The sequence below is a fragment of the Mastigoproctus giganteus genome, chromosome 13 (genome assembly GCF_048544385.1).
Source record: "Mastigoproctus giganteus isolate SK-2022 chromosome 13, ASM4854438v1, whole genome shotgun sequence".
NCBI lineage: Eukaryota > Metazoa > Arthropoda > Arachnida > Uropygi > Thelyphonidae > Mastigoproctus > Mastigoproctus giganteus.
In genome coordinates this window covers 162514231-162532792 of record NC_143587.1, presented here as the reverse complement: position 1 = coordinate 162532792, position 18562 = coordinate 162514231, and the positions used below count along the sequence as shown (strand labels likewise).

Genomic DNA, 18562 nt, shown 5'->3' with positions numbered 1-18562 from the left:
ATAGAAAACGACAGTAGCCCCAACACCCGTACCCTTAAGGAACTCCACTGATAACATCAGTCACTGAAGAGCAGTGTCTGTTGATTATCACTCTCCCCCCCCCCCACTCAACTATCCCTTTATCCATAGCAGCAACTTGCTCTGAATGGGACATTTTTCCAATTTGCATGGTAGTCTTTAGTGTGGAATAGTATCAAAAGCTTTCCTGAAATCTAAGTATATGATATCAAAATTATTTTTTTGATCCAAGTATATGATATCAAAATTGTACCACATTTATAGTGTCCAATCAAATTGATCAAATAAGATTTCCTTTTAACAAACCCATGCTGTGTCTGAAGCTTATTTGTGGCCTTGTCTAGATTATTCTGCATTACTCCTTTTACCAGAGGCTCCATTATTTTTCATGAAGCAAAAATTAAACTAAAAGGTCTGTAATTACTCGTGTCACCCTTTGATGATCCCCCTTTATGTATTGGGGATACATTCGCATTTCTACAGTCTGTTGGGACCTCCCCTGAATCCAAAATGCTCTCATAATTATGGCTAAGGGTTTGGTTACTTATTTTTTTGTCTCTCTCTCTCTCTCTAAATATAACTGGACAGATCCCATCCACTCCAGGTGCCTGAAATTATGTTTAACTTCAATTTCTTCTCCACTTTCTTCTCAGTTATTACAAAATCATTTAGCTCCCTGTTAGAGTTTGATAAACAGCTGGTCTCCACTTCCCTAGAGAATTCCTCGTGTGAATGTAGATGGAAAACACTCATTGTTTATAAGCTACCTAAGCAGGATCACCGACAGTCAAACCATCACTGTCAAGTGGACCAGTCTGATTCATCCCCATTCTTCTAGAGTTTACATAGCAAAGAAGTCTTTCGTATGTTTTCTTTAGTGTATTTCTGTGATTAATTGTAAATAAATGTCTAAATAGTTTTCTTTAATTTATTTTCTTATCAATAAAATGCATAATTATTTTACATTAGTGTATTAAAAATTTGAAATTATAGGAACAATTATTTCAATTGCAATGCTTGTTTTTGAAGAAAATTAGTGATGCAATTTATGTGGCTGCCACTGTATATCTGTATGATATACAGATATAGTAGTCTTGTATAATTACATTGGACACTAAGTATTTTGGCCTCGTTGAATAAAAATGTATGTTTTTCATTAACCACATGAAAAGCTAATTCTGATGCAGCTGAATGAGAAGCACGAACTGAGGACGTGTGCTGTTTAACACGAAAATTCAGACAAAACCACGTAGATCCTTGGTAAGACGAGTCACAATCACCGCAAGAAAATGTTGTATACCAGGTCATTTATTTGTGTTGCAAAAGAGGAAAGAATTGAGTGATTGTTGAGTATAGCATGTAATTTCCGTATTGGTCTGGCCACAATCTTAAATTCGGATCTTTAAAGAATGTGTTAAGCTGTTTGTGCCATTTATATGCTACTATTGTTGGTTGGTGTAGTTTTTTGTATCCTATCCTTAGCTTGTACTCTAATTCAGTTTATAGTAGCAAGTGGGTAACCCCTGTTTAAGTGGCTTAATGTCGGAGGTCTATATCTCAACGAGAGATAGACCTCCAATATTAAGAATTCTTTACATTAGAATTCTTTTCTACCCTGTATAACATACTATGGGAGGTATTTAGGCACTGTTCTTATTATTACTGATAGTAGCACTATCCAAGACATTTTATATTCACTTAATAATATTCATCCTAGACTCAATTTTACATTGGAAAGAGAAAATACAGATACTAAGTCATTAAATTTTCTAAATTTCATGCTTACTCGGGACTCAAATAAAATCCAATTTAATATCTATCATAAACCAACAAACACTGGTATGCTTCTGCATAACAACAGCTATCACCCATTCGCCTACAAGAGGTCTATTACCTTTAATCAATTTCTCAATGCCTATAAATATTCAAAGACGGAATCGTCTTTAGACTCAGAAATACAGATATTAACCAGCAGATTGTTAAACAGGGATTAACCCCTTGCTACTATAAACCGAATTAGGGTACAAGCTAAGGATAGAATACAAAAAACTACACCAACCAACAATAGTAGGTTGAGGAGACGGAGGAACAAGTAAAATTGTGCTTCTCAACTAAGCCCAAACCTGGGCTTAGTTGAGAAGCATCAGAAAATATTTTATTTCTGTCCTATATGTTGAACAGTGGCACAACACAACTTAACACAGCAACCTCAGAAGATCTGGATAAGATCAGAAATTGCACCAAAGTGCAAGAGAAGGAATTACACCAAACTGCAAGTTTAAAGCCTGAATTGCCAAAGAAGTTAGGACCACCTATAGTAATTTATAATTTCATAATCCACAAATGCCAGGCATTTGTGGATTATGAAAAGGCATTTGACTCCCTACAGCATAAGGCAATGTTTCGGGCACTTGAAAGACAAGGCATAGACACCCCATATATTGTGATTTTGAAGAAAATATATGAGAACGCTACCTTCTTTATTAGACTAGATAAAGACAGTAGCAAATTTAAAATTGAGAAAGGAGTTCGACGAGGAGGCACAATATCTCCAAAGTTGTGTGCTGCTATTCTTGAAAAAGCTTTCAGAAGATTGAACTGTTCACAGAAAGGAGTCAATGTGAATGGAAAGTACCTAAACCATTTACGATTTGCAGATGACATTGTGATCATAAGCCACGATCCCATGGAATTAGAGGAAAATCTTAATCAATTAGCAAAGATTTCGGACTAAAGATGAATATGACTAAAACAAAAGTTATGATGAACAAGTATGCCAAGAAGGGATATAATCGTTGATAGAGCAGTAATTGAAAAGGTGAATTAATATACTTATCTGGGACAAGTCATTCATTAGCTGTAATAATGATAAGTGGCTGGAAGTGAAGAGAAGAATAAAATTCAGATGGATAGCATTCAGGAAATATAGTCATATACTTGAACTGCAATATCCCAATTTGTCTGAAACAAAAAATAATTAACCAATGTATACTCCCTACCTTGACTTATGGAAGTGAAACTTAGGCACTCGTCAAAAGAATGGAAGAGAAGCTGAAAACTACACAGCGAAGAATGGAACAAATTATATTAGGAATCAGACTGTTAGATAAGAAGAGAGAGACAGATTAGGCAGCAAACACAAATAAAGGACATTACCAGTAAAATGCAGTATCTACACCGCTGAGCTTTATGCTAAACTTGGCTCTGGATCACATTATTGAACATCTAATTCCATCTGCTTTAATATACACTGACTCATTCAGTGCTGTCTCTGCTATAAATAGTAATACCAACTCCTCTCACCCTATAATAAAACAAATCCATTCCAAATTACTTGTGTGTAAAGTGTTTGGTGGCACCAGGGGTTTCCCCCATCTCCGTGTTGCTTACATTGTGATGGGTGTGCCAGTTTGCTGGAAATGCCAGAGATTTAAAAGTGTAAGGATATTGTACATGTGTACCGTTGTTCATCTGGTCATTTAGCCGCTGGACCCCTGTTGAGGCGCAACGTTGCCCCACTTTGGCCCCGTGGAGGCAGACCAGGTACTCCTGTATTATAATTATTTACTGTGTCAGGTCCTGCCACCTAATTTCCTGAGATTTCAGTGGCTAGGACCTAAAAAAAAAATAATTAATTAAAAAAAATTCATTTGATTAGTTTTATTTCAATTGCAAAGGGTAATGTCTCTTGAATAGGAAAGTCCTAGAATATGGACGAAAGTTAATTTGAACATATTTAAATTTTGTTGTGTGGGGCATTCGCTTGCATTAAGATAGGGTAGAAGACTGGAGGGAAAAGACAGAAATATGGGGCAATAGAGAAGGCACCCCCAAAGAAGTCAGTGGGGCGGGCCCATGCCCCACCAGGAAGGAAAAAGGGGGTCGGCGAGGAGAAGAGGAGATGGAAAAGACTCCCCACCCCACCGGGAAAAAAGAATGAAAGTGGCCAGGAAAGATGCCTGGTGCAGATTGCCATGTGGCGTGTTGGCAACAAGTACTGTGGGGGGGGGGGGGGTATTTCTGCACTCAAATTAAGCTCCTCCAAGATTATAAGGCATGGGACAGAATCCTGTCCAGGTTTGGTTGTTGCAGTCAATATGTTTTTCTTTCTTTCCTTCAAAGCATTTCTCTCTTACTTCTTTCCTTGTACTTTATATTCTTTTCCATTACTTTTCTTATTCTCTCTTCTGGTACTTGTAGTGTATTGTCTCTTAAGAGTCGCTGGGTTTGGAGGATTTGGACTGATCATTGTGGACTTGTAGACTTGCTGAGAAGCCATGTCGGTAGCTTTACAAGGTGTCAGTCTGGAATTCTATGGTTATGGAAGAGTTTTTGTCCTGAAAAGAGCTCCTGCACGAAGAGTGTGAAGGCACGGTAGTGTTCCTCATTTTGCAACACGAGCTGTTCTTGGTTCCTGAGTTCCTGAACTGGGTCTTTGTCATGAGGATGCAGTGCAGGTCTTCGTAAGTAGGACATTCATATATGAGGTGGTCCCAAATTTCTTCCTCTCCGCAGTGATGCTGCGGTGAATCTAAGAGTCCAAAGTCGTAGAGTTTCCTCCTGAAGGACCCATGTCCTGTGAGGAGAAAGGTTGTATGGAGGCCTGGAGCGAACAAAGTAGGCTGGCTTGGGTATATCCAATCTACATCTGGGTAGAATTTCCATGTTATGGCTCCTTTGGGGAAGTCGGACCATTGAGCCTGCCAGGTCTACAACAGGCGTGGCGTTAGATGCCTCTTTTCAGCACATTATTTGTTGGATCTGTGGTGAAGCCAATGGAGGTGGCTGCTCCCTTTTTTTTGTACAGTTGGTAAAGCAGCTCACAGTGCACAATTTCCAGGTCCGGAGGAAGGGATCCAATGAGGACCTGGAGTGCATGAGTGCTAGCCCAACATTAAGTTACTAAAATGGATAAAAGGATGGTTGAGTGAGAGAAGACAGAGGGTGGTAATCAATGGGTGCTGCTCTTCATGGACTAATGTTATTAGTGGAGTCCCACAGGGTTCAGTTGGCCGACTGGGCTAGCCAGGTGGGTAAAGTGCCTGCCTGGCAACCCAAAGGTCGCGGGTTCGATTCCCGCCTCGGGCTTGGATCAAAGTACTGCAAAAAAAAAAAAAAAAAAAAAAAACCTTGGGAGGTACATTATGGCCACAGAAGCCTATGCGCCAACAACTACCAAAAAAAAAAAAAAAAAACAGGGTTCAGTGTTAGGTCCACTGTTGTTTTGTATCAATATCATTTATCAATGATATTGATGAAGGTATATCAGGCTTAATGTCGAAGTTTGCAGATGATACAAAGGTTGGCAGGGTTGTTAATGACAGTAATGGCAGTGTGCTACCGCAACAGGATCTAGAAAATTTGGGCAGATGGGCTGAGAAGTGGCAACTGAAGTTTAACCTTGACAAATGCAAAGTACTGCATATGGGTAGAAGTAATCCCAGAGAAACGTACCGTGTGGTACTACACTTAAGGTGGTAGAAAATGAAAAAGACCTGGGAGTAATTGTGCAGGCAGATATGAAGTTTTCTGAGCAATGCAGACAGGCTGCCAGGGCAGGTCATGGGGTTTTGTCAATGATATATAGGAATTTTGCTAGCAGGGAAAAGGAGGTGATTATCCCTCTGTATAAGGCAATGGTCAGGCCACGCCTTGAGTACTGCGTACAGGTCTGGAGGCCTCATTTTAGGAAGAATGTAGATTTACTTGAGCATGTGCAGAGAAGGGCAACAAGATTGGTGAGGGGAATGAAGGGATCCTCTTACCAAGAGAGGCTTAAGTTCTGCAAATTGCAGTGGCTGGAGACTAGGCACCTGTGCGGTGATCTGATTGAGGTGTATAAGGCCTTGAATGGGTTGAGCACGCCGAATTCTGATGGGATCCTTCCACTTGTTCAGATTACAAACCTAAGGGGGCATAAATTCAAATTAAGAAAGGACAGATGTAGAATAGATGTGAAAATTTATCTTTAGTCAGCGGGTGGTTAATTTCTGGAACAAACTTCCATCTGTCGTTGTGGAAGTTGATAGGCTGAATAAATTTAAGGAGGAACTGGACATGCATTTGGAGGGAATGGTGTGTTTTTTTTTTTTTTTTTTTTTTTTTTTTGGCTGATGCTGCATAAGCTAATGCACTTGCTTTCTTGCATCACATGCCACTACTACTACTACATGCTCTGGAGATAGTGAGGAGAATAGAGTGCTGTATGGTGTCTAATTTTCTCCTGTTTACTGCAGTGATTGCTTTGTTGTACCACACACCTGTGGCATATGACAGAGCCGGGATGAAAATAGCCTTGTAGAAAAGGGAGAGTGTCCTCTTCTTCAAGCTCTGGTAACTCTGGAAATCGTAGCGGAGTAATTCCTGATTTTCGTACGTAGGTAATTGAAATGTGGGGTGAATGACATGTTCTTATCCAGGACTATCTCGAGATATTTTAGTTGCATTTTTAGCTTTATGGTTGTTCCATGGATTTTTATCTGTGTGGGCCTCATAATATCCAGAGAACCCCTCAAGAGGATTGAACTCTTTTTTTTCCACCAAAATTCTGAGCTGCTTCTCTTGGGTTCAGTGCAGCAGTGTTGAGATGGCTCAATTTGCCGTTGCTTCCATTTGGGCTCTGCTGTTTGCCTCAAGCATCATCAAATCATCAGCGTAGGCTTGCGTTTTTACTGTGATCAGGTCAAAGTTTAAGAACTCATCAAGGACCAGATTCCACAGAAGGGTCCCAGGACAGAGCACTGATGTTAACTTTTCTATTTGCTAACTAGATCTGAGTGCATTGGTATAAGTTGATGGGTATGTTTGCCTTCCGGAGCCTGCCGAGGACGCTTGCCCACCTTAGCAAGTAAAATGCCCTGGAAAAATCTATTGAGATTATTAGGATATACTTGCTGGTGCAAGTATGTGCTTCGTTTATTATGTTACTTGTGTGTAATGAGTCAAACCAAACTGTGACATTCTGCTGGATCCCAGGGCATTCTGGGATAACAGGAAATGAAAAAGCAGATCGCAACCAAACAACCAGATACTTCTATTTTACAGATTTGTCAAGTTCCATATACAGATTTCAAACCCATTATCCAGGAAACAAACTTTACTGAATAAAATCAGATCCAAAGCTGTGGCTGTCCAGTTTCCAGAAAAGCAGACGAGAAGTAATTCTAGAAGAAGTAATATCATTTATCCTAGGAAGGCTAAAAATTGGGCATACTTTCATCACACACCTTTATCTATAAACAAATTACAGTGCTCTTCAATGCACATTATGTCATGTGCAACTGACTATTCATCATTTATTAGTGGACTGTCCTCACCTTCTCAATATCCGCTTAAACAGCTTTAAATCGTGTGCTAATGCACAGTCATCACTAACATTATTGCAGATTCTTGGAGATGACTGTTATAAGAAAGAACTGTTTACCTTTCTAAATAACATAGGAATATACCATAAAACATAACAGGTATTACAATAACACTTAGCATTTCCTATTAACCATTAGAAAGACACAATATGGCCCCAGCAGCCATTGTGTCGTTAAATCTGAACACAACAACAACATCGAGCCTAGGCTATTAAACACTTTGTTGGAGGGCTAATTAAATCATATGGGAAGTTGGTTTTAAATGTTTTGAACATTTGATTCATAGAATATAAAGAAAATTATTTGTCCTAGGTCCTGACAAACCACAGAGTTTACTTTCGAGGTGGTGGACAGTACAGCCACTCCCAAACTTATGTAAAGGTTGCGTTCTGTAGAACTTTATGTAAGTCAGAATTTCCCTAAATGCTTATGCAGCACTCACAACTACATGCACTGAATTTGATTGGAGCAAAAAAGAAATGTTTGACGAACATGTAAATAGAATTATTCAATTTTTTATCTCATGCACAGGAAAAATTACAAAGTTTACAAAAAGAGAAAGACAGTCAACAAGTTTTACCTTTCAAGCCTCATTGCCAAAATAACTCTCCAGCTGATAAGTACACTGCTGCGGAAGTTGAGGGCTGTGGAGATTTAGAAGGATTTTTTTTTCCAACACATCACAATTTCTCTATAGCTGCAGAATCGTCACTGGCAACTTCAACAAAATCTTAAATGCATTTATCCTTTAACGTTATCTTTTATACTCTCACTTTTGAAGCAGCAAGAACTAATTCTCGTGCAATAGATGACAAACTTTGTCCTACTTCATACTTCTTAATCATTTTCATCTTCATTTATAAATCAATTTTGTTTCGTTTCCTAGCACTGCCACCACTTGCACTTTCCATTGGTTCCTTTCCCTTCACTATTGTAATAAGTAAATAGGAATGAAGAGAAGATTCTGAAAATTTATTTGTTTCTTATATGATTAAAGATTTCAGTGAAGAGGAAACACATTTCATCATAATAATGTAAAAACCCACACAATTCCAGTTATCGGGATTATCACAAATGCAATAAGATCACATTTTCTACCCATTTATAATTAGATGCACTAACAGAAAAGCTCAATAAACCAGAAAGTGCAAATTGTTTTTATTGTTTTATGGTAGTGACCTCCAAAAATGTGCTTTATAAAATATCACAGGCATTTAAAATTGATTGTTATGATGGAACATATGATAACGATGAAAGTGTAAAGCAATTTCCATTATAAAAATGACCTTTTAGAGAGAGGAATAGCTTAGTTATATAGCAAATTCTTGGAATGAATTACCAAAAAAAAACAGTGTGCTATTGTGTTCACATTATGATATTTTCACAATACCCCCATTTGTTTTTATGGATTCAAAATACGTTTCTGCAATTTTTTTAAGTTTGCACTGGCCAGCAAAAACTCAAATAAGTCTAATTTCTGTAAGTCAGGGAGCGCTTGTATTATAATGACTTTATCAGTTTTTCTGGATATTAGTAGGCTATAGGAGTCTCCTATTGGGTTGGTGGATTTGTTGTATAAAGGGTTTCAACCTTTGCTGATCTTGTATTGGGAGTGACTGATTGAATTACCATTGAGCTGATGGTTCTCTTGAAGAAGAACTTCAACACTTTCTGATCCTGATATCAGGATGAGATTCATGGGACAAATTAGTCTCATGACGAAAGATAATTTTACACTTCCTTCTTTACTTTAATACTTTTATTCTCTTTTTCCAAAGTGGGTCCCTTAATCTGACACCCCCTCATTACTATACTTTCCTCCCCTACCCATCCTGAACTATTCCTACGTATTCCCCATTTCTTTAGTTTCTCTGTTTCACGGCTTTGTCTTGGCACAGGCTCGCAAGATGATTATAGATCTTGGCACTCCTCCATGTGGTAAGGATAGAGTGTGGGACGTGGTGACCAGGTGTTGCTACTTCCCACTTGCTAAATAGGTGCATTTTGGCCTTAGTAGCCCTTGCATTAATAAATCCAACAAACAAAAACTTGCTAAGTTTCCAGGTGCTGGTCATACAACATAACAAGAGAACATCATATAACACTTATACACAATATACATACGACCAGATATAGTGTAAGTCTTACCACAAAATGACTAAATGTGGCTAATGGGGGAAACCCTGGGGTCTGCAACAGATACACAAAGGATACTTGTATGCATTGTACTTCCCATATTCAAATTCTGCCTCCCAGAATCTGCATCTGAATGACGTCTTTGAAATCCCAGCAGTGACTGCATTTTGATGTCTTGACCAGCACTTCAAATTCACGTCTCTGAAATCCCAGCAGTGACTGCATTTTGTTGTCTCTTGACCAGCACTTCAAATTCATCAAATTTATTTGCTATACTCCTTGTATTGGTGTACATACAAGTATATATGCACCTGTTTTTACTCCCAGTCACCCTAACACAGTCCATGTGTCACAGCCCATTTATTTCATGGTGACTCCCATCATGGAATAAAAATATCATATCACCAAAGTTTCTTGCGACGACCGACTAACTGGTTAAAATAAATTTATTAAAATAAAAATGATATATACATAAGAAAAAACAGAAATAAGATAAAAGCATTAAAATACAATAAGATAAAAGAGTTAAAATATATAGTAGCTTTCGAAGCGAAGTGCGTCTTCATAAGCTAGTCTGTGAATGGTGTGCTTCAGTATACAGGGTGATTCACTACCAGTGCAACAAACTTGCAGGAGGTGTAGGGAGCACAAAGACGAATCGGAATCACATAGCATTGCAGGGTCCGAAATGCCTTCGTCATGCGGTAGAGGACGTTGAACGGGAGGTCGCATGAACAGCAATCCAGCTGGAAGTCAGCATTTGCGAACCGGTTCCCGAGGCAGTAGGATGGACGAGTATTCAAATGTTGAACTGGCCGGCATGCACCTCATGTATGGAGCTGCAGACTGTAACGGGCGCGCCGCTCTGCGCTTGTACCAGGAACGTTTCCCGCACAGGCGTGCTCCTCATCATATGATTTTCGCACATGTGCACAGAAGGTTACGTGAGACTGGTTGTTTCACGAGAGGTACCATGAATCGAGAGCAAACGACAAGGATGCCAGACAATGAGGAGAATGTCCTACGTCTTGCAGAAGGCAATCAGAGTACGAGTACTCGAGCAATAGGCCAACGATTGGGTATTTCCCAATCCACTGTATGGAGGATACTGTCAACAAACCAAATGAGTTCATACCATCTGCAACGCGTCCAGTCATTGGAGCCTGCGGATTATCCACTCCGGAGGACTTTTGCTACTTGGTTTCTTCAACAGAAATGGTTCCAAATGCTGACTTCCACGGGATCACTGTTCCCGCGACCTCCCGTTCAACGTCCTCTACCGCATGATGCAGGCATTTCGGACCCTGCAATGCTATGTGATTCCGATTCGTCTTTGTGCCCCCTACACCTCCTGCAAGTTTGTCGCACTGGTGAATCACCCTGTATATTGATGGTTATAGTAGCACAAATCAGCTGGTCACGATCATGTATCACGAGTCTGGTGTCGGTAAAGCAGAATTATGTACACATGATGATCGCAAGTGCTCATTGCACTGCAATACAGTACGTTAAGACTACTGTTATTTATTCTCAGTGGATACCACCACCCAGACAGCACCATTTCAAAGCTGTTGGCCTATCATTGGTGGGTGGTTAGGTAACCTGGTAATGCAACACTGAGAATAAATAACTAGTCTTCTCTTCTAGAGAAGCGTTACTTATTCAAAGTAGTGCAATACCTGGTATCTCGTGAAGGTAGCCAAAATATGAGATGCAATTAAAACAATGCCTTTTACACTCATACGTAGTTTACATTTATGGGTAAACTATGGTGTATCTACACTGATATTATATAGATAATTTATGTATGTGTTAATATTTTTGTATTTTATTTACATTCATCTCCCAATGGTATTTCAAAATTCATATTATTTAATCTAACCTTGATATAGCAAACAACTCGTGTTTTAAAAACTCACCTCCTTCATGTATAAAACATATTGGAGGTGAGTTTTGAGTATTCAATACTTCATATGTAAAAACCTATGAAATTACTTATTTATTGTATCATTAAAATATTAATTTATTAATTATATTACAATTACATTAGGTGACTACATTGGATGGACGGTATCTTCACTGTTTTGAAGTTGGCCATGAAGCAAACTCCATAGCACCTACACCTGAAACATATGGGTCAGGAGCAGAGGATGGTTTTTATAGTGAGTAATTGTGTTTCTGCCACTTAAGCATAAACTGAGAGAAGCAGTCTTTGGTTTTTCACTGATGTGTTTTTCGACTTCATGCTGTTAACTCTTCAACTAAGTTATTGTATTTATTTGTAATTCTAAATGTGCATATTTAATGATCACGTTCTAATTTCTAATTCAGACTTAAGAGGTCTCTCTCTAATATTAAGTTCCAAACTAATTCAAATTCCTCATCCTTATGCTTTAGTTTTCCTCTAAAGTGGAAGGAGTTAGCATTAGCATTAGTAGAGGCATTTGATGCAAGAAAGCAAGCTTATACAGCATCAGTCAAAAAAAAAAAAAAAAAAACACCATTTCCACTTCACCCCTATGTTCGTTCAAAATACCTGTCCAGCTGAGCCTTAAGCTTATTTAGGCTATCAACCTCCACTACAAGGGATGGAAGTCTGTTCCACCAACCAACCACCCGCTGGCTAAAGGCAAATTTCCGCACGTCTATCCTACATCTGTCTTTCCTCAATTTGAATTTATGCCCTCTCAGGTGATTTTTCTGAGCTAGAGGAAGAATCCCATCAGCATTGAACATGCTTAAACCATTCAAGGCTTTATTCACCTCTATCAAATCACCTCGCTGGTGCCTAGTCTCGAGACACTGAAATTTGCAAAACTTAAGCCTTTCTTCGTAAGAGCACCCCTTTGTTCCATTCACTAATCTTGTTGCCCTTCTCTGTACTCGTTCCAGCAGCTCTACATCCTTCTTGAAATGAGGCCTCCAGACCTGTATACAATACTCTAGGTGTGGCCTGACCATTGCCTTATACAATGGAATAATCACCTCCTTATCCCTGCTGGAAAAATTCCTGTATATCATTGACAATACTCCATGAGCTACTCTTGCAGCCCATCTGCACTGCTCAGAGAACTTCATATCTGCCTGCACAACCACCCCCAAGTCCCTTTCATTTTCTACAACTGTCAGTGTAGTACCACAGAGTTGATACGTTGCTCTGGGGTTGCTGTTTCCCATGTGTAGTACTTTACATTTGTCAATGTTAAACTTCATTTGCCACCTCTCAGCCCATCTGCTCAACCTTTCCAGATCCTGTTGCAGCAGCATAGTGTCAGTAGTGTCCTTGACAACCCTGCCAACCTTTGTATCGTCTGCAAACTTGGACATTACGCTTGATATACCATCATCAATATCATTTATAAATACAGAAAACAATAATGGACCCAACACTGAACCCTGAGGGACTCCACTAATAACATTAGTCCACGAAGAGCAGTGTCCATTGATTACCACTCTCTGTCTTCTCCCCCTCAACCACTCCTTTATCCATAGCAGCAATTTGCCTCCAATGTCACACTGCTCCAATTTGTGTAGCAGTCTTCCATGTGCAACAGTATCAAAAGCCTTTCTAAGATCCAAGTATATAATATCAAAGTTATTCCCTGCATCCAGTTCTTTTGTGACTGCACCATAGTATCCAATCAAATTGGTCAGGCAAGACTTCCCCTTAACAAAACCATGCTGTGTCTGAGCTATAACTGAAGTCTTGTCTAAATGATCCTGCAGTGCTTCTTTAACCAGTTCCTCCATTAATTTTCCTGGAACAGAAGTTAAGCTCACAGGTCTATAATTACTTGTGTCAGCCTTTGATCCTCCTTTGTGAATTGGGGTCACATTTGCACATTTCCAGTCTATGGGTACCTCCCATGAGTCCAAGGAAGCTCTCATAATTATGGCTAAGGGTTTGCTTACTTCCTTTGCTGCCTCCTTTAATATAACTGGATAGATCCCATCCACCCCAGGTGCCTTTCTTGTGTTTATCTTCAACAGTTTCTCCTCCACTTTATTCCCAGTTATTTCAAGATTCTGTAGCTTACTGCTAGAGTTGAATACACCTCTGGCATTCCCCTCGCTGAATAACTCCTCATGTGTGAATGTCGATCAAAATATTCATTTAGTTTGTTAGCTACCTGAGCAGGATCATCAACAGTTGACCCATCAATATCAAGTGGACCAATCTGATTCATCCCCTTCCTTCTAGAGTTTACATAAGTAAAGAACTCTTTGCTGTTTTTCTTTGCATCCCTTGCCAAAGATTTCTCGTAATCTGCCTTCGCCTGCCTAACCTCCTTTGTAACTTGGTTACAGATCAACTTGTATCTATCATAGGCCAATATCCCAATACTTCTGCTCTGTCTTGAAGGTGCCTCCGTAGCCAGGTGGGCAGTAGCAGCAGTGTGTAGCACACACTTCTTGATTAGATGGGGTTCGAGCCCATGATCACCAAATACGGAGGATGCGGAAAGGTCAGGGAATGACCACAGCATATCCCCGGAGCAATATGGCCTTAGTTGCTAATGCTCCTAAAAACCAAATAACAACAACAGCTCTGTCTTGAAAAGATGGTCACAGAAACTTTTCTATCTTTCTTGAGTTATGCTGGCTATTCCTTGTTTCATGTATTCCATCAGATGTGTCATATTCACATCTCCTTGAATAGTTTTATTTCAAATAAAAATTTTCATTTGAGCCCATATTAATTCAATAGGGTTTAAATTGCAATGATATGTCAGTAATCTTAAGGCAATGTGTCCATGCTCATTGAGTGTTTTATCCACTGTGTATGTTTTTGGAATGTTAAATGGCTAATTACATTTACTCATGCCAGGTTGCAATGATACATTGTCTCAAAACCACTCTATAATGCCTTGCTTCTGCAACGAAGTGTTTGGAGGCTTGTCTTGTTGAATGCTATGATACAGATTTCCCATTTCTGCCTTATAACTGGCAACAATTTATGTAATGTGGGTACCTTTCTATCGACACTATAAAATTCTTGAATAGTGCAACGAATAATTCATATATTAAAATCATCCATCTCATCAACTCTTTTCCTACCCACAGATTTTTTTTTTTATTTTTCTTTTTCTTTTTTTTTTCCTTCTTCTTGCGTGGAGATTTTAATTTATCTTCCAAGTGCAACAACAATTGCACATTCTTTTTTAACCAGTTTAATTGTTATTTCCGCAAACTTATAGCTAGAACAGCTCTTCTTGTAGGTTGACTTTTAGGTAAAATTAAACTAGAACATCTCCAAGGTACATACTAGAACAGCTCTTCTTGTAGGTTGACTTTTAGGTACAATTAAACTAGAACATCTCCAAGGTAAGTACACAGCCCTCATGGGTAGCACAGTTGGTAGAATCGCCGTCCTCCTAACACCTGGTGGAAAAGACTGAGTTTGAGTCCTGTCGATGACGTGAGGAATTTTAAGGGTCATTTTCATAATGTGACTGAGTTAGTCGGTCTAAGACAAAAGTAGCATGGTTTTTTCTCCCAGAAAAACAGAAAATCGACCACAGTATACTATATTTGTAGACAGTATACACGGAACAATATGGCCTTAGTTGCTGATGCTCCCTAAATCCCACCACAACAACAACAATACTAGTACATGTCATATGTACTGCTCAGTCATATGTACTGCTCAATATGTACTGCCTCTTTACCTAATCCTTCTGCAAAATGATTTAGTCCAGTTGATAATGCCCCGAAATATGTTACACTCGCCAACAGTCAGTACTGTGCTCTAGTGCAGGATGCAACTTGTAACATACTGCATTAGCACACATATATTTTCCATCTCATTCTTGGTGATATGACATCACATTCGGGACAAACCAAAATAATTTTAAATGTGAATCTGCATTATTGTGGGTTTTTGTTGCACTGAAACTAGGATTAAAAATAAATGTAGGCACAAATTAATTAATTTTAACTTTTTATTATAAAATAAATAAATTTACTGTAATATAAATAAGCCAATATTCAATTTTTTTTGTATAATTAAAGTATTATATTAAGAAACAACCATTTTTTATACATAAAAAAAATTAATGTCGGAATTCAGGCCCCCTACATTCCCAAGCCCTGGGCGGCTGACCAGTTCACCTGTTCTCCATCCATATATATATTTTTTTTTTCTCTTTACGAAAACCCCAAACACGAGAGGTATTAGAACCTATAGTACTTAGTGCCATGCTTGGGTTGGAGGTTGAGAAGACAAAAAAAGATATTTGTTGACATTAAACTTGAACTTCTGTAGGCTGTAATTTTCAGGACAGACACATGAAGGAAGATTGTTCCAGAAAATGGCAGTTGACTGAATAAACGAAGATGTAAAGTTGGTTCTGTGAGTTTGGAATTGGACAGTAAATGGATGTTGGCAGCACGTGTTCGGAATGTTTTGAAAGAGAGAGCGGGAATTATAGAAGCCAATTCAGAAGGACAGTACACATGGAAATATCCGTAGAAAAGGCATGCAGCAGAAACAGAACATCTATGAGACAGTGAGTGGAGAGCCCCTGTTCGAGATGCGTCATTAATTAACCTAACTGCACTCTTCTGAATGGAATCTAGAAGCCTGAGAGAGGTTTTGGGGGCACTGCCCCAGATGTGGAAACAATATTCCATGGTAGGGCAGATTTGCGAATTGTACAGAGTGAACAGCAGTTTGGAAGAAAAGTAACGCAGAGAGTGAAAGAGAAAACTAAGTTTTTTAGATGCAGAGGAAGCAATATTTGTAATGTGCTTGTGCCAAGAGAGAATAGAAGTCAAGATAATCCCCAAAAGAGATATATCAACTTGCCTAGAAATCAGAGTGTCACCAAGGATAAGCATAGTAGCAGAAGAATCCTTTTTGCGAAGATATAACACAAGACTGAGTTTTAGAAGGATTGAAATCAACTAAGTTGTCTTTGCTACACTGGAGATCAGTATTTAAGGAACTGGTAGCGGATATTCAAGAAGTTGAAGCTGATTGAGCAGGGCAAGGTTTTTCAAAATGGAAAGTGGTGTGCAATGTGCTGTCATTGGCCAAACTATGGATAGGATTTCCAGTCAATGGAAGAAGGTCATTAATATACAAGAGGAAAAGAGTGGGAAAGAACTGTACCTTGGGAGACACCAGCATTAATGGAGAAGTTAAAAGACAGAGCCATCACCCACTTCGGGTGATGTAACTGTTTTTTGTAACTGGTTATCCAGTTTTCTCTTTGATTACTCACTTCGAGCAATCAAAGAGAAAACTGGATAACCAGTTACAAAAAACAGTTGGCAAACCATAAGATGGAAGCTTGTTTAGAAGACCTTTATGCCAAACACGATCGAAAGTTTTTGAGATGTAAAGAGCAACTGCTTGTGTTTCATCGAACTTTTCCATTGAATTTGTCCATAAGTGGGTAACATAAGCCAGAATATCACCAGTGGATCCACTCTGAGGGAATCCATACTGGCGATCATTGATCAGACGGAAGGTTTCTAGGTAGGTTAAGAGTTGGCTGTTAACTGATTTCTCCATTACTTTAGAAAGAGCAGAAGTAATTGCAATGGGATGATAACTGGATGGGAGGGATTTGTCACCCTTTTTAGGAACTGACTGGATATGAGCAAATTTCCAAGCAGAAGGAACAACACCTTTGGAATAAGAAAATGAAAAAAGGCAGCAAAGAACAGGAGTAAGTTCAGGAGCACAGGTTTTGAGAACAAGTGGAGAAATACCATTAGGACTTGGAGCTTTCTTAGCATCAAGATTCGTCAAAATCCTTCTGACATCCTTTTCATGGAAGACCACAGGAGGCATTGAATCGTGCATGTTGGGAATGGTGGGAGGTGTTTTACCAAGATCATTAATACAGGAGTTGGAAGAAAAATGGCATGCTAGCAGGTCAGCTTTATCCTTGGCTGAAGTGACAATAGAAACATCTGGTTGTGACAGAGGTGGGAGCGGAGATGGGCAAAAGTTGCGTCCAATAGCTTTGGCAAGAGGCCAGAATGCTGAGCTACCATTAGGGCAAGTTTTCTACTCTTAGCCTGTTCAAAATCTAGTTTGGACTGATTAATAACTGCTTTATAATTGTTGTGAGCTTTGGTGTAAATTAAGAATTGGAAATGAGTCAATTACGATATGCAACTTTTGAACAGCCTTAGCACATTTATTGGAAAACCAAGGTTTAGATGAAGGATGAGATTTTAAAGTGGAGTGTGGAATAAAGGATTCCATTCCTACAAGAATAATTTCACTGACACGATCTGAGCAAACATTGACATCAGAAGTTTTGAAACAGTAATCCGACCAAGGAAAAGAAGAAAAGAAATCTCGCAGGTCATCCCATTTTACATTCTTCTAATGCCAAACAATGCGAGGTTGGGAATAGCCACGAGATAAAGGCTCCATTGGAGGAGAGACAATCACCGAGTTATGATCTGAGGTGCCTAAAGGACCACTCACTTCAACCGTGTACTTAGAAGGGTTGTTTGAGAGAAAAAGATCAAGCATGTTGGCTGTATGGTTAGGATTGTCCGGTATTCTTGTAGGTAAATGAACAGTCTGTGTAAGGTCATTAGTAATTGCAAAAGCCTCAGCATCTCGACCAGCTGGGAAGCCAGCTGGAGTTGTGAACATTAAATTCACCTAGGAAAATTACCTTATTGTTAGGAAAGTTGGACTGGAGAGAGTCAGGTTGCAAAGAGAGGAAGTCAAAGAGCTCCAAGTGATTAGTGGAGTTGGTAGAACGGTAGAGACAACAGATGAATTTGATACAATGAGGTAGAGAGCTTTTAAGCCAGAGAAGATCAAAAAGAGGAGATTCCAAATTACCAAGTCTCTGACATGGAATATCGAAATGGACATATACACAAGTACCACATTTGAGGAGAAAGGAATCATACAGCGAATAATTTGGACAACTGAAATGAGCAGTATTTGAATCAGCTGATAACTGAGATTATGTTAGAAAAAGTACATGGGGTTTGGCAGATTGCAAGTGTAAATGGATATCGTTGAGATTAGAATTTTTGTGAAATGAACTAGGAAGTGTTTGGGA

At 39.0% G+C, this 18562-nt stretch overlaps 1 protein-coding gene across 1 annotated transcript in view; it reads left to right on the top strand.

The window, feature by feature from the left end:
• LOC150076565 (uncharacterized) overlaps nt 1–18562 on the top strand; it is a 308265-nt gene that overhangs the window by 202808 nt on the left and 86895 nt on the right. The window contains exon 10 of the mRNA XM_090387038.1: nt 11569–11680. Coding sequence (XP_090243164.1) covers nt 11569–11680 — 112 coding nt within the window. The remainder of the gene's footprint in view (nt 1–11568; nt 11681–18562) is intronic.